Here is a 12,537-nt window from a genome sequence, read left to right on the forward strand (position 1 = left end):
CCTATAAAGGCCAAATTTATACATATTTGTGAGGGGGAGGGGATGTAAGAAAATAAACATACCCATATTTATACATCAAGGATAGATCTCCATACACAATTCAAAGTGGAGAGTTGTTTCTGTAACTTTATTTCAGGTACAGGATAACGTTTAATTAATGTTAGTACTACAAATCAACATTCAAAATAAATAAATAATATACAGGAAGAGTTCAAATAAAATTCTAAAGCATTCTTTAAATAATTAAGAAGATTTTCTTTTTAAATAAAAGGCAAAAGCCACAAATTGATAATGGTTAGTGTTCTTTCCTATATCAAGAAAAATAAGAGTTTATTAATGTCTATTTAATAATAAGGACAATTAGAAACAACTTTGTAAATGTGACTTTGTTTTGCCTTTCATCTGTTTATCCACGTATCTACACACACACACACACACACACACACACACACACACACACACACACACAGAATGAGGGAGAGATTACCTACTCAGTCTAAGGAGCTGAGAGCCAAAAATAATTTCAAACAAAAAGAATATTTATTTGGAGCAGAGATAAAACAAAATCTTCACTAGTCAAAACTCACTCCTCTCTTCTACCTCTTACGCCATGAAATTATTATATTAAGGTCTTCCTACTAAAGGACTCCAAAATTCACACATTATAGAAAAACAAAAACAAAATCAAAAACAACTTTGCAATTTTAACTGGTCATGTCAGAGTGACAGCAGATACAAACTGTAGGTCAATCTTTATTCGCATGGTTTATTAATGTTTTAAATGTTCAAGCGAAACTAGTTTTTTCTCCTTTTCCTTTTATTTCATTTCCCCTTGCTCCTTTCTTTTCCTTTGCTTTCTTCCTTCTTTTTTTAGAAAAAAAAATTTTTTAATGTTTATATATTTTTGAGACAGAGAGAGACAGAGCATGAACAGGGGAGGGTCAGAGAGAGAGGGAGACACAGAATCTGAAGCAGGCTGCAGGCTCCAAGCTGTCAGCACAGAGCCCGACATGGGGCTCGAACTCACAAACCCTGAGATCATGACCTGAGCTGAAGTCAGAAGCTCAACCAACTAAGCCACCCAGGCGCCCTGCTTCCTTCTTGTTTTTTATCTTTAAACAACTGAGGCAGTTGAGAAAAATAAGGTATTAGCACTGACTATATGATCCATACATACAGGACATTTCAAAATGATTTCAGTAAGGAACAACATGAAACAAATTAATAGGACATGGTACTAACTGACCCATAAAAATAAGTAAAAACAATTGAGCAACTGGAAATAATTTTAAGAGTGTACAATTTGAAAACTGTTTTGGATTTGGGAATAGAACAGGGTCTAAGTTTTGAAATTTTGGTTTTTTGCCCACTATGAAACCTTTCCAATTGTATATTTAGCTTCCACTATTTTGCATGCTTTTGGGATTGATACTTGCCAACAGGAAATTCTTGAAATTTCTTAACAGCTACATTGTAAAATGCAAGGCCTATACATAGAAAAATGCCTGGAGACAATTTTTTTTCTATGATGCTGATTTAAAGACAAATGGCACAAATTCCCAGGATGTGAGGTGATAGTATACTTATTTGATACCATGCAGGACTATGTATTTCAACAATATATGTATCAGATACAGCATTCTATATATATAGCAAAGAAAAATATTTACAGCTCAGTGGCTTTTTAAAAGAATTAAAAATTTGAGCAATGTCATTTTATTTTATTTAAAATTTTTTAACTTTTAATTTATTTTTGAGACAGAGAGAGACAGAGCATGAACGGGGGGAAGGCCAGAGAGAGAGGGAGACACAGAATCTGAAACAGGCTCCAGGCTCTGAGCTGTCAGCACAGAGCCCCATGCGGGGCTCGAACTCACGGACCGCGAGATCATGACCTGAGCTGAAGTCGGACGCTTAACCGACTGAGCGCCCCTGAACAATGTCATTTTAAATGCTTAATAGAACTATTCTAATAAGTTAATTTCTTCAAATGACTGAAAACCATGAGTGGTAACTCCATACAAACTTTGAAAAAGGGATAGTTTTATGTGGTTTCCTCTTTATACACTGCATGTTTTGTTGTTCCTATCCCCCTACGTTCAGATGAACGTGTTGATGTTAGAATGAAGGACCGTAAGAACATGACATACGATTTTGCCAAACACCAGGTATCATGTCAGACTGAGGAAATGTTTGCTTACAAGCAAGATAATGGAATGTAAAAATTGACATTTATTCTAGCATAGAGCTAAGTTTGACATTCTAGGATTACTTTATTATTCTTTTCATACAGAAAAGACCTGTTTTCTTAAACCTATTATCTCAAAGATTGAGAAGACTAAAAACGATGGCACTTAACAAAAGAAACAAAAAGAAATTAGAGAATACATCCTCAACACATTACATCTCTAATAACAATCAAAATACTTTATGAAAATAAGGTAAGCTAAGAAAACAAATCTCTCACATTATTATAAATAAATGTAATTTTCCTTGAATTCATTTATACCAAAGACAGAACTGCTGAGGAGTTATATGTAAAAAACACAACAAATTTAAATCATATTAAAGTCTTACCTATTGGACGATTACAGAGGTAATGTCGAAGACTGATATTGCCTAACTGATCTGGTGTCACTTGGTCCACTTGAAGACAGATTTCCATATCTTCCCCTCGGATGTCAATTTCCCCATTAACACCAGTAATTTTAAACACCACAACTGACATCTAATAATGATTGCATAAATAATATTAGCATACCAAGTAATTCAAAACAAAATTTAAGAAATGACACAGGAAACTACTAAAATCTCTAAAAATACAATAGTGACCTAATAAAACCAATAATATACTTGTGATCAACAAAACCTGGTTATTACAATACAGTGACAAACTTCAGCTTCCTTTCTTCCTATTCAGTCAAGAGATGAATTTTTTTAGGTCACACAGATAACATTTCTGTGTGAAATTATTTTCACTGAAAGCTGAACATATTTTCTAAGTCATCTGTAAGAATATTTCACTGGGTGGAAAGGACTTATAACAAACCAGTAACATATTTCTTTTGTAGAAAGTTCCTCAGAAGGACTGACTACCATCAACCATCAAACTTGTTTTCAAAGTGTATTTAAATGCAAGTACATAAAGGTCAAAAGGTAAAAACCTCCCCTCCACAGTACGAAAAAAAACAGATTTAGAAAAATGAAATTCAGAGAAAAACAATTCAGTAAGAGGGAAGGGAGATGTGTCAAGAGTAGAACGAGCAAAGTGAGTCACTCACTACTATGGCAATTCACTTTACATAATTATGTCATAAAATCTGTACATATTTATCTGAAATAAAAGTGGTGGCATTTCTCTTCATAGAATCTCTGTGAAATGATTACCAGGTCTTGATTTTCTTGAGCACCCTCTGAATTTGTACTGATGGCATCTGGAGAGGTTTCGCCAAAATTCTGTAGACTTGCACTGGCATTTGCACTCTCCGTTAGGCTCTGGTAATTCGTAGTTGAGTTCTTTTTAATACCTGAAATAATAAAAAAGTTAACTAACAAATTAAAATCAGTCTTATACAAACGATCCGACAATGTTAAATTTAACCAAAAAGGGCTATCTTCAAATCTTTCTCAAGCAAAGCCTTGTTTAAAAGACAATAAGCAAAGAAAAATTAAATTGTAGTTAGTTTAGCAAATAATAAGAAATAACGTCCACAATAAAATGTTAGAGATACTAAAGCCCTAAATGTAGTATGAAAAGAACTCAAAAACACTGAGCACAGCCTTCACATTGCTGGTGTGGTGCTGGCATAGCGGGTTCCTGGTCAGCCAGCTATGCCTCCCTCTCTGCCGTCCTACTTTGAATAACCCCAGTCCAACCACTTCATTTCCCCTTTCAGTACCACTTCTAATTATCTCCTACCTGAAGTTAATGTCACTACAATCAATGTGATCACCCTCTGTTCTTACCTACCTGCCTTAATTTTTCAGTGTGCTGTATTTCATTATTTCTCAAACTCTGTGGAAAAAGACAATCTTAAAAAAATTTTGTGCCCATCATAGATCAGTATCTTTTAAAAATACCATAAAAGTGAATTATTAGAAACAGTGGATTAGAAAAGCCCAAGTCATACAAAACACAGTTTGTTTTAAGTTATTATACAGTTAACCCTTGAACGCTTCTAAGATTTGATTATTTAATATGAATTATTAAATTTGTATTGCTTTACCTTTTTCCAAAAATATATGAGTATCACTTCCATCACTTTCTAACAACTGTTCTTCCAATATCATACTGTCAAGTGAAATGGTGTCCAATGAGGTCTGTGAGGGGCTTCTTTTCATGTTCTTATAAGAAACACAGAGTGGAGCCAGGTTGGGTAGAATCCGTTCCTTAGGCTTTCCACTGTTGACAAAATTATTAGAAAAACATCACATAAAACCTATTCTTCTATGTGCTAACTCTAATGTCATATTTTGTCAGGAGGTTTTCCGTCCAAAAACAAAATATGCCCCCCACCACATACATACGCCCAGAAAACCAAAAACCCCCAAATTCCAATAGTATGTTGTTACCTGAAAGATGACTGTGATTTAAGTGTTCTAACCGTGGGTGCTTCTTCTTGATTGATTTCTAGGTTCTCAGAGAGTGAAACTGTTTCTGGAAGCAAATCTTCAGCTTTAAAGACTGACTCTATGGTTTCATGTCCTCTAGTAGTTAAATTATTTGAAAGTATGTTTTGATTACCATCATTATCAAAGGACAGCAAACTTGAATCTTCTCTGTAGTTTAAGACACTATTTGAATCTGTATACAAAGAATCCTTTTTGTCACTTGTTTCTGATCCAATTTCTCCTGATCCACTTTTGCACACAATTCCACTACTTTCATCTTCACTTATTTTCCCTAAATTTTTATCTGATAAATAATCAAGAAAAGAAATACCTTTTTGCAGATTTGTATCACTAGCTGATTTAAAAAGCAAAGGATCCTTCGAAGGGACATGGCTAAGGTCAACACTCATAGATCTGTTGTCTGACATGTGATTAACAGTTACACTTCTGATTTGATTTATACCACTACTAACTTGCCTCCTTTTTGAAGACAAACATTCTCCATTTTCTGTAGGCAAATAATCAGGAACCATTGGGCTCACACTTTCAGTGACAGGAGGAGACTTAAGAGTATTTCCTTGATCCACTGGATGTAGCAAAAGAGCCACTTCTGCACTTTTAAGTAAAATTCCAATGCAAATGGATGTCTGACTAGGAGGAGCGCCAGTCACAGCTTCTACATCTTTTCTTAAGTTCTCCAAAAGCAAAATGAGTGACTCGTGGAGGAAAAGCAAGAGCAGATACTGGTAGTGATTGATCTGCATACTGACATGTTTATGAATGTGAACCAGGACATGAACATCCGCATCTGATGATGAAGAGGAAAATCTTAAAAATGTATCTGAAGATTTTGGACTACCATTTGTCAAGGGCTCAGATTCTGTACTATAATACTCTTTCAAGAGCTTCTTCCGCTTCAATCGTCCAGTCAGATCACTAGATTCACTTTGTGATGTATTTAGAGATACCTGATTACAAGTCTGCAGCTCTTTTTGTGACAGGGCATACCTTGTTGGTTGGCAAATCCAGATGGAAAGAGGGAAAGAGTCTACAAAATTTATTGGCCGCCCTTTTCCACTTTTCATCCCTTCATAATCTATCCAAAATTGAGAAAAGTACACAGCCCAAACATCTGTGGCAGCAGAAGTTTTGAGAGTGTGTTTATTCAACTTGGGAATAATATTTCCTTTATAAACTTCATGCATTTTAGTATCTTGTTCATGAGCATGTCTCTGGAAGATTGGATGCAACAGATTAAAATTGTCACCAGATTTGGGAAAGCTGGTATATGCTTTACTGAAAAAATCACAATCTTTAAAGTCTTGAAACAAAGCTTCTAGATCAGAATGTCGACAGTTTGGACAGTGCCTTGTATTTGTGGCAATCATTTCAGAACTCTGAATAGAAACTGCACGTGGTTGATCCTGATGACATTCAGATTTCATTTCAGAAGGAATGACAAACTATAAGAGAAAAAACATTAATCTAGTCTAACTTACAAATCCATACATCTTGAAGATAAAATAATCAAGAATATAACTTAGCTCAGGAATTCTTTTTGGTATATCCCACGAAAACACTACTTTCTTATCCAAACATAATATACGAACTCTCTCCCCACAAATCTTTTTATTAAACCAAGTAAAAAGGACTTAACTAACCACTAAGAAAAGAACAACTTTAAACAAAATTAAAACTAAATCAATATTACTAAAAGCTTACTATGCCTTGAGAATTAAGTGTTAAGTTTGGAAAAAAGAACTTTTTGTTAAGATATTTAAAAATTTTTTTTTTAACGTTTATTTATTTTTGAGACAGAGAGAGACAGAGCACGAATGGGGGAGGGTCAGAGAGAGGGAGACAGAATCTGAAACAAAGATATTTTAAATCCAAGAGATGTGGGGGATGACTGGATAGAGGCCATTAGAATCACTTTTCTCAGATAAAACTATTAAGAAAATAAACTTAAGCATATAGGTCAAACTATTTACTAATTTTTCAGAAATAGTTACTCTCAGTTCTTAAAATACGGTTTTTTTAGTCCTTAAAATACTGGTTTTAAAACTGTGCATATTGAGAAAATATAGAGATTACACAACTGTCTTAAAGTATAATTGTGATTTTATAAAATTCATCTTTTTATAATTGAACATAGTAAGATTTTTAAGAAAATCTTTAAAACATTTCTGCAATGAAATTTTAACATTTATGAATAACCCCATTTTACAGAGAAGAAATTAAAGGTATAGAAATTTAGAGTATCACCAACAGATCCAGAAACTGAAATTTTTCATCCAAGTCTTACTCTATTTACTACACTATAGTAGCTGTTGTTTTTTTAAAAAACAAAACGAGAGGTTAGAGTGGGAGAGAGCCAAAGCATAAGAGACTCTTAAAAACTGAGAACAAACTGAGGGTTGATGGGGAGTGGGAGGGAGGGGAGGGTGGGTGATGGGTATTGAAGAGGGCATTTTTTGGGATGAGCACTGGGTGTTGTATGGAAACCAAATTGACAAAAATTTCATAAAAATAAATAGATAGATAGATAGATAGATAAAGTGTGCATAAAAAACAAAACAAAAAACCTTGCTCCTTTAAAGTTTAAATATCCCTGGGATTCAGATTATCAACTACTTGGTTGTAATACAAAGCAAATTTCTATTATCTTTGGATATCAATAACAGAATAACTGTGAACAAATAAAACCCAGATCTAATTTATAAGTTTCACTGTATTAATTTCCACTTTAAAAGAAAAATTTTATCAGCTCCGGTAGGAAGTAGGGGAAAAAATACTGATTTAAATGTTATTTCTGCTTACCTCCAAATGGATGAACAGTGACAAAATGAAACAGGTTAAATGGAAGATAGAGAAAGAAGGGGGAAAAACAGTCTCTTAAGGCTTTTTAAACTGAAAATCAAAATTAAAATTAAAATTTCAAAATCAAAATTAAGATTACAATAAAGTTGATTTATATTTGAACACCCATCTTAAATCCTGGAAATTACGATGTTAACTTTTCTTCTCTAAAAATGGTTTTGTTATCACAGTCACTTGTGTATATGGTACCTTTAGCATTAAGCCATCAATTCGAATATCAACATGCTCATCAGATTTTGAATTGTCATTCAACTTGTATACAGCCATAAATTGATTAAGACTCTGTTTTAAATCCAAGAGAAATTGATTTAACCATAGAATACTTCTTTCATCCACGGTAAACTGTAGTGCATTCAGTTGGCTATAAAGGTTGGGAGATGGAACTGTGGAGAAAAAAAATTTTAAAGATTTTTAATGAACAGATAGTCTAAATCTTCCCTGAGAAAAAACATTTTTAACTTTTATTCTTTTTAAATTAAGATAATAAGTTTTGAAATTTTATTTACAAAATTAAAGTGACACATGTGGATGATAATGAATACATTTAGACAGACAAAAAACATTTTTCTATGCTTCACTAACTGAAAAATATATTGTTTATTCTAAAACTATCTATAAATAGGAAACAACGTTTAGATCTCTCTTCCTACTATCTGTAAGGACTTTTCCTACCTGAGTGATAATCTGAATCCTCTAAAATAAGAGAACTGAGTCTAATGACTAATTTCTTATGAAAGTGGTAAACAGGCAGGTCTCCTTTGGGAGGAGGGGCCATGCAGTTTTATTCTCCACTTAATCCTAACCTTAGAATAGCGCTTGGTGCAAAGTAAAAATTCAAGTATCTACTAGATAATAAAAGGAATATACTCCTTTTTCATAGCTCTCCTCAAATATTAGAATGCCTGGGGGTTGAATAAGTGTTTTAGTGCTAATTTATATTAAACTAATATTCACAATTAGAGTATACACCTCTTTCTTAAATCCTTTTGCTTATACTATAAAAGCCATTATTATTTTCAGAGCATCTTGATAAAAAATCTTCTATCCCAAACATTCAAACCTACTCACTTCTAGTAAAGCAAATAGCATGTATATCTAGGTTTTTTAGACAATAATAATTTAAGGAAAATAAATCCAAGGTATAGGATATCACTAAAAATACAGCATTATAACTATGTCCTAAATAGGATGTTTTTTTGTACTCATTCATTCATTTTCTTCCAGGAAAGATTCACTGAATGCCAACAATATTTTGTGTATGGTGTTAAGCACAAAAATAATAAAATGTCTGTAGGTTTTTACTCAACACAGACACAAAGGTAGAAAAATGTAAGTCTAACAGAGACATCCACTTGGGATATGGCAGTGCTTATATTTGGAAATTGAAAGGAAGTGGGGTGTTGAAGAGATCACATCATACTCTGGAAGGAAGGAAAAAGAAGGCCTCTCAAGTATAAAATGAGTGATGATGACAGCTACAGAGAGGACTAGAGAGCAAATGTAGTCCCCAAAGCTATAACACAGAAGGAAAGAAGAATCCAGGCTGTGGAGATCTGGGACAGAGGAAGAAACTGGTACACTAAGCGGTAGAAAAATCTACACATAGTAGTACAAGTACTACAAGTAGTTTCCAACAGGGGTCTACTTATGAAATAGATTATTATATGGTTATTAAAGATACTTAAATAAACCTGTAGAAACCTGGAATATGCTCATATCATCAAAGGGAAAGGATGTAGGGGCGTGTAGGTGGCTCAACTGGTTAAGGGTCCAAACTCTTGATCTTGGCTCAGGTCATGATCTACTGACTTATGGGATAGAGCTCTGTGTCAGCTCCCGCTGAGCGCACAGAGGCTGCTTTAGATTCTCTGCCTCTCTCTCTGCCCCTCCCCCACTTACTCTCTCTCACTCACACTTGCTCTCTCTCAAACTTTAAAAAAAAAAAAAAGAACTTAAAAGAAGGGTACAGGATGTAAATCAAATATGCAAAAGAAACACATACATTAAAAAACAGGACGAGCAATACTATACTTACTGTATGGTCTCAACTGTCCCCTCAAAACTGGTATGCTAACCCAGGGTACCTCAGAATATGACTGTATTTGAAGATAGAGCTTTTAAAGAGGCAATTATAGTAAAAATGAGTTCATATGGATGGGCCCTAGTATATATAGTACGATCAGCATCATTAGGAAACACACAAAGAGCAAAGACCATGTGAACAGACAGCCATCCACAAGCCAATAAGAATTCTCTGAAGAGGGGCGCCTGGGTGGCTCAGTCGGTTGAGCATCTGACTTCAGCTCAGGTCATGATCTCACACTCCGTGAGTTTGAGCCCCACGTCGGGTTCTGTGCTGACGGCTCAGAGCCTGGAGCCCGCTTCAGATTCTGTGTCTCCCCCTCTCTCTGCCCCTCCCCTGCTCATGCTCTGTCTCACTCTGTCTCAAAAATAAGTAAAAACAAAAAAAAGAATTCTCTGAAGAAACAACCCTGCTGACACTTGATCTAGAACTTCCAACCTCCAAAATTATGAAGAAATGAATGTCTTTTGTTTAAATCACCCAGTCGGTGGTGCTTTGTTATGGCAGCCCTAACAAATTCATACATTTATGTTTTAGCAGAAGTTGTCTCTAAACTGTAGACTCGTGGCCAGTTTTTTATTTTTGGTATATTCTTTTTTTAAATAACATAACATATATTACATTTACAATTATTTTAAAAGTTATATTTTTATAAAGTTGGGTTGCTTAACAAAGAGATGAAATATAAGGACTGAAAATGGATCCCTGTACCTTTGTATATGTTTGAAAATTTTCATAGTGAAAAGTTAAATTAAACACAGTTAAACATAACCTAGCAATTCCATTCCTAAGTATCTAGGAGGCTAGGCTTTAAACTGCTGTAAGGAATTTAATGTTTTTATCAGAAAAAATATATATTATACAATAAGATTACAATTCCTATGGCACGTGTTAATAAAAATGATAGAAATAAATAAACCTAGATTAGAAATCAGAAATCTTGGAAACTAGTCTTCGCTCTGAAGAATTACTAACTCAGTGATGCATTACTTAAGGAAAACACTTATTTGTAAGGAGCAAGGAGGACTGGAAACAATGGGATTCTCCAGTTACAGACAAATGGTTGTGAATATTATGGGAAGGCAGTGTAATATAGCTGCAGCCTGGGGGGGAAGACACATGAATTCTGATTTAGAAGACCCACATCTCAGCTGTGCCATTTTACTAAGGTGCTAAGCAAATGTCCTAACCTTTTTTAATTTTCTCACTGTTTTGGTCAGGAAGGTAGAAAGGATAAACAAGAAATACACAAAAGACTGCTGAAAAGCATGAAGATGGTGAGAATTAGATCCCAAAACTTTGGCACAAACAAGGATTAAATAATTAAACAGTTAAAGAAAAGATACCATATAAACAAAGGCCAATTTTATTTTGAAAAACTATGAGATGAACTCAGATAATCGCATAGAAATTTAGCATTCAAAGAACACAAATGCATAATCATTTTCACTTTAGGACCCCAAAATAGCTTACAAATCAAAATTCATGTAATTCAATGTTCAAAGTAAAGACAAGTGCCAAAAGTTGTCCAAAATATACATTTGTGCATAAAACAGCCAAAAAAATTCTCTATAGCTAAAAGAATAAATGCATTATTAATTTTTCAAATAAATATAGAATTTTATATAGCTGAAATATAAATAGGTTTTGACTAACGGAAAAAAATGACCTTATTCTACAAATAAACTAACTTTCATAAGTTCTTTCATTTAACAAACAGCTACTAGTAAAGAAATGAGTCAAGCCTCAGGGATAAAATGAAGCATGACTACTACATGATTCCCAACATTAAGGATGCTACAAGCTAGTGAGAGAAAAAAAAATATGAACAAACAGTAAGAACATGTAAGAAATGCTATATAGAGTTATATACTAAAAACAATGAGAACAAGCGTAAAGAACAATGGGCTTTTGTTTCTTTTTTTCACATTTATAAAAGTTGAAAACTTAGCAAAAAAAACCCAAAAACCAAAAAACAAAAAACAACTTCCCAAGTAATGGACAAATAATAACAAAACAGGAAACTCTCTTACTTGGAAAATCCTTTCCATCTGGATAGTAATATTCTGTGAATTCTATATAAACAGCTGACATTTCTTGTGGAAGATACAGGGATTTCTTATTGCAAGAAATCATACTTTTGGGGGAAGAACGACACTGTTCTGCTGTAGAGACCTGAAAAAATAATTAAGTATATTGAAGTAACACTGAATAAAGCTCTTTCCAAACAATTTATGCCACATGGGCATCACTTCAAACTCCTAAAAGTACTTCAAATAATTAATTAATGGTTAATTTCCAATGCAAACTTTATTATATATTTAACTTCAAATTAAATTATTTTTAATAACACCAATCAACTATTCAGAAAACCTATAGCCCCTTTGAAGTATTATCAGTTACAAAATCAACTCTTTAGTAAGGTCCTTGCAAACTTAGTATTGTAAGCCTTAAAATATCAGAGTATTTCTATTACAGAAGTAAGTAAATGTGAGAGTCAGGACACAGATCCAAGTCCTCAAGAATAGACTGCTTCCCTGGTAGGTATTTTACAGTAATTTGTTACCATAATTTATTATCATGAAAAAGTTAGCTATATATAGAGTTTTAGTCTGGGATAATAAAAAAATTACAGAAATAGATAATGGTGATGGTTGTACAACTATGTGAATAAACAATGAGAATGAATACATAATTAAAAATAGCTAAAATGTTATCAAGTCATTACATTGTATGCTTGAAACTAATAATGTTACATGTCAATTATACCTCAATTTTAAAAAATGGCTGAAATGGTAAATTTCATGTTATGCATATTTTACATTAAAGATTAACCTAAAAATAACTACAAATTCTTCTGTCAAATAGTTTGATCACTTGTTTTTTTTTTTAATGTTTGTTTGTTTATTTATTTATGAGAGAGACAGAGCGTGAGTGGGGGAGAGGCAGAGAGAAAGGGGACG

At 33.5% G+C, this 12,537-nt stretch overlaps 1 protein-coding gene across 2 annotated transcripts in view; it reads right to left on the bottom strand.

Annotated features, from left to right (window-relative positions):
• The window catches only part of BLTP3B (bridge-like lipid transfer protein family member 3B), a 108,506-nt gene that overhangs the window by 22,420 nt on the left and 73,549 nt on the right, over window positions 1-12,537 (bottom strand). For both annotated transcript variants that reach the window (XM_047867064.1, XM_047867065.1), the window contains 6 exons: window positions 11,608-11,749; window positions 7,681-7,874; window positions 4,573-6,074; window positions 4,227-4,402; window positions 3,388-3,527; window positions 2,578-2,728 (listed from right to left, as the gene is read on the bottom strand). In XM_047867064.1, coding sequence (XP_047723020.1) covers window positions 2,578-2,728; window positions 3,388-3,527; window positions 4,227-4,402; window positions 4,573-6,074; window positions 7,681-7,874; window positions 11,608-11,749 — 2,305 coding nt within the window. The remainder of the gene's footprint in view (window positions 1-2,577; window positions 2,729-3,387; window positions 3,528-4,226; window positions 4,403-4,572; window positions 6,075-7,680; window positions 7,875-11,607; window positions 11,750-12,537) is intronic.

Source organism: Prionailurus viverrinus, chromosome B4 (assembly GCF_022837055.1).
Source record: "Prionailurus viverrinus isolate Anna chromosome B4, UM_Priviv_1.0, whole genome shotgun sequence".
Lineage (NCBI taxonomy): Eukaryota > Metazoa > Chordata > Mammalia > Carnivora > Felidae > Prionailurus > Prionailurus viverrinus.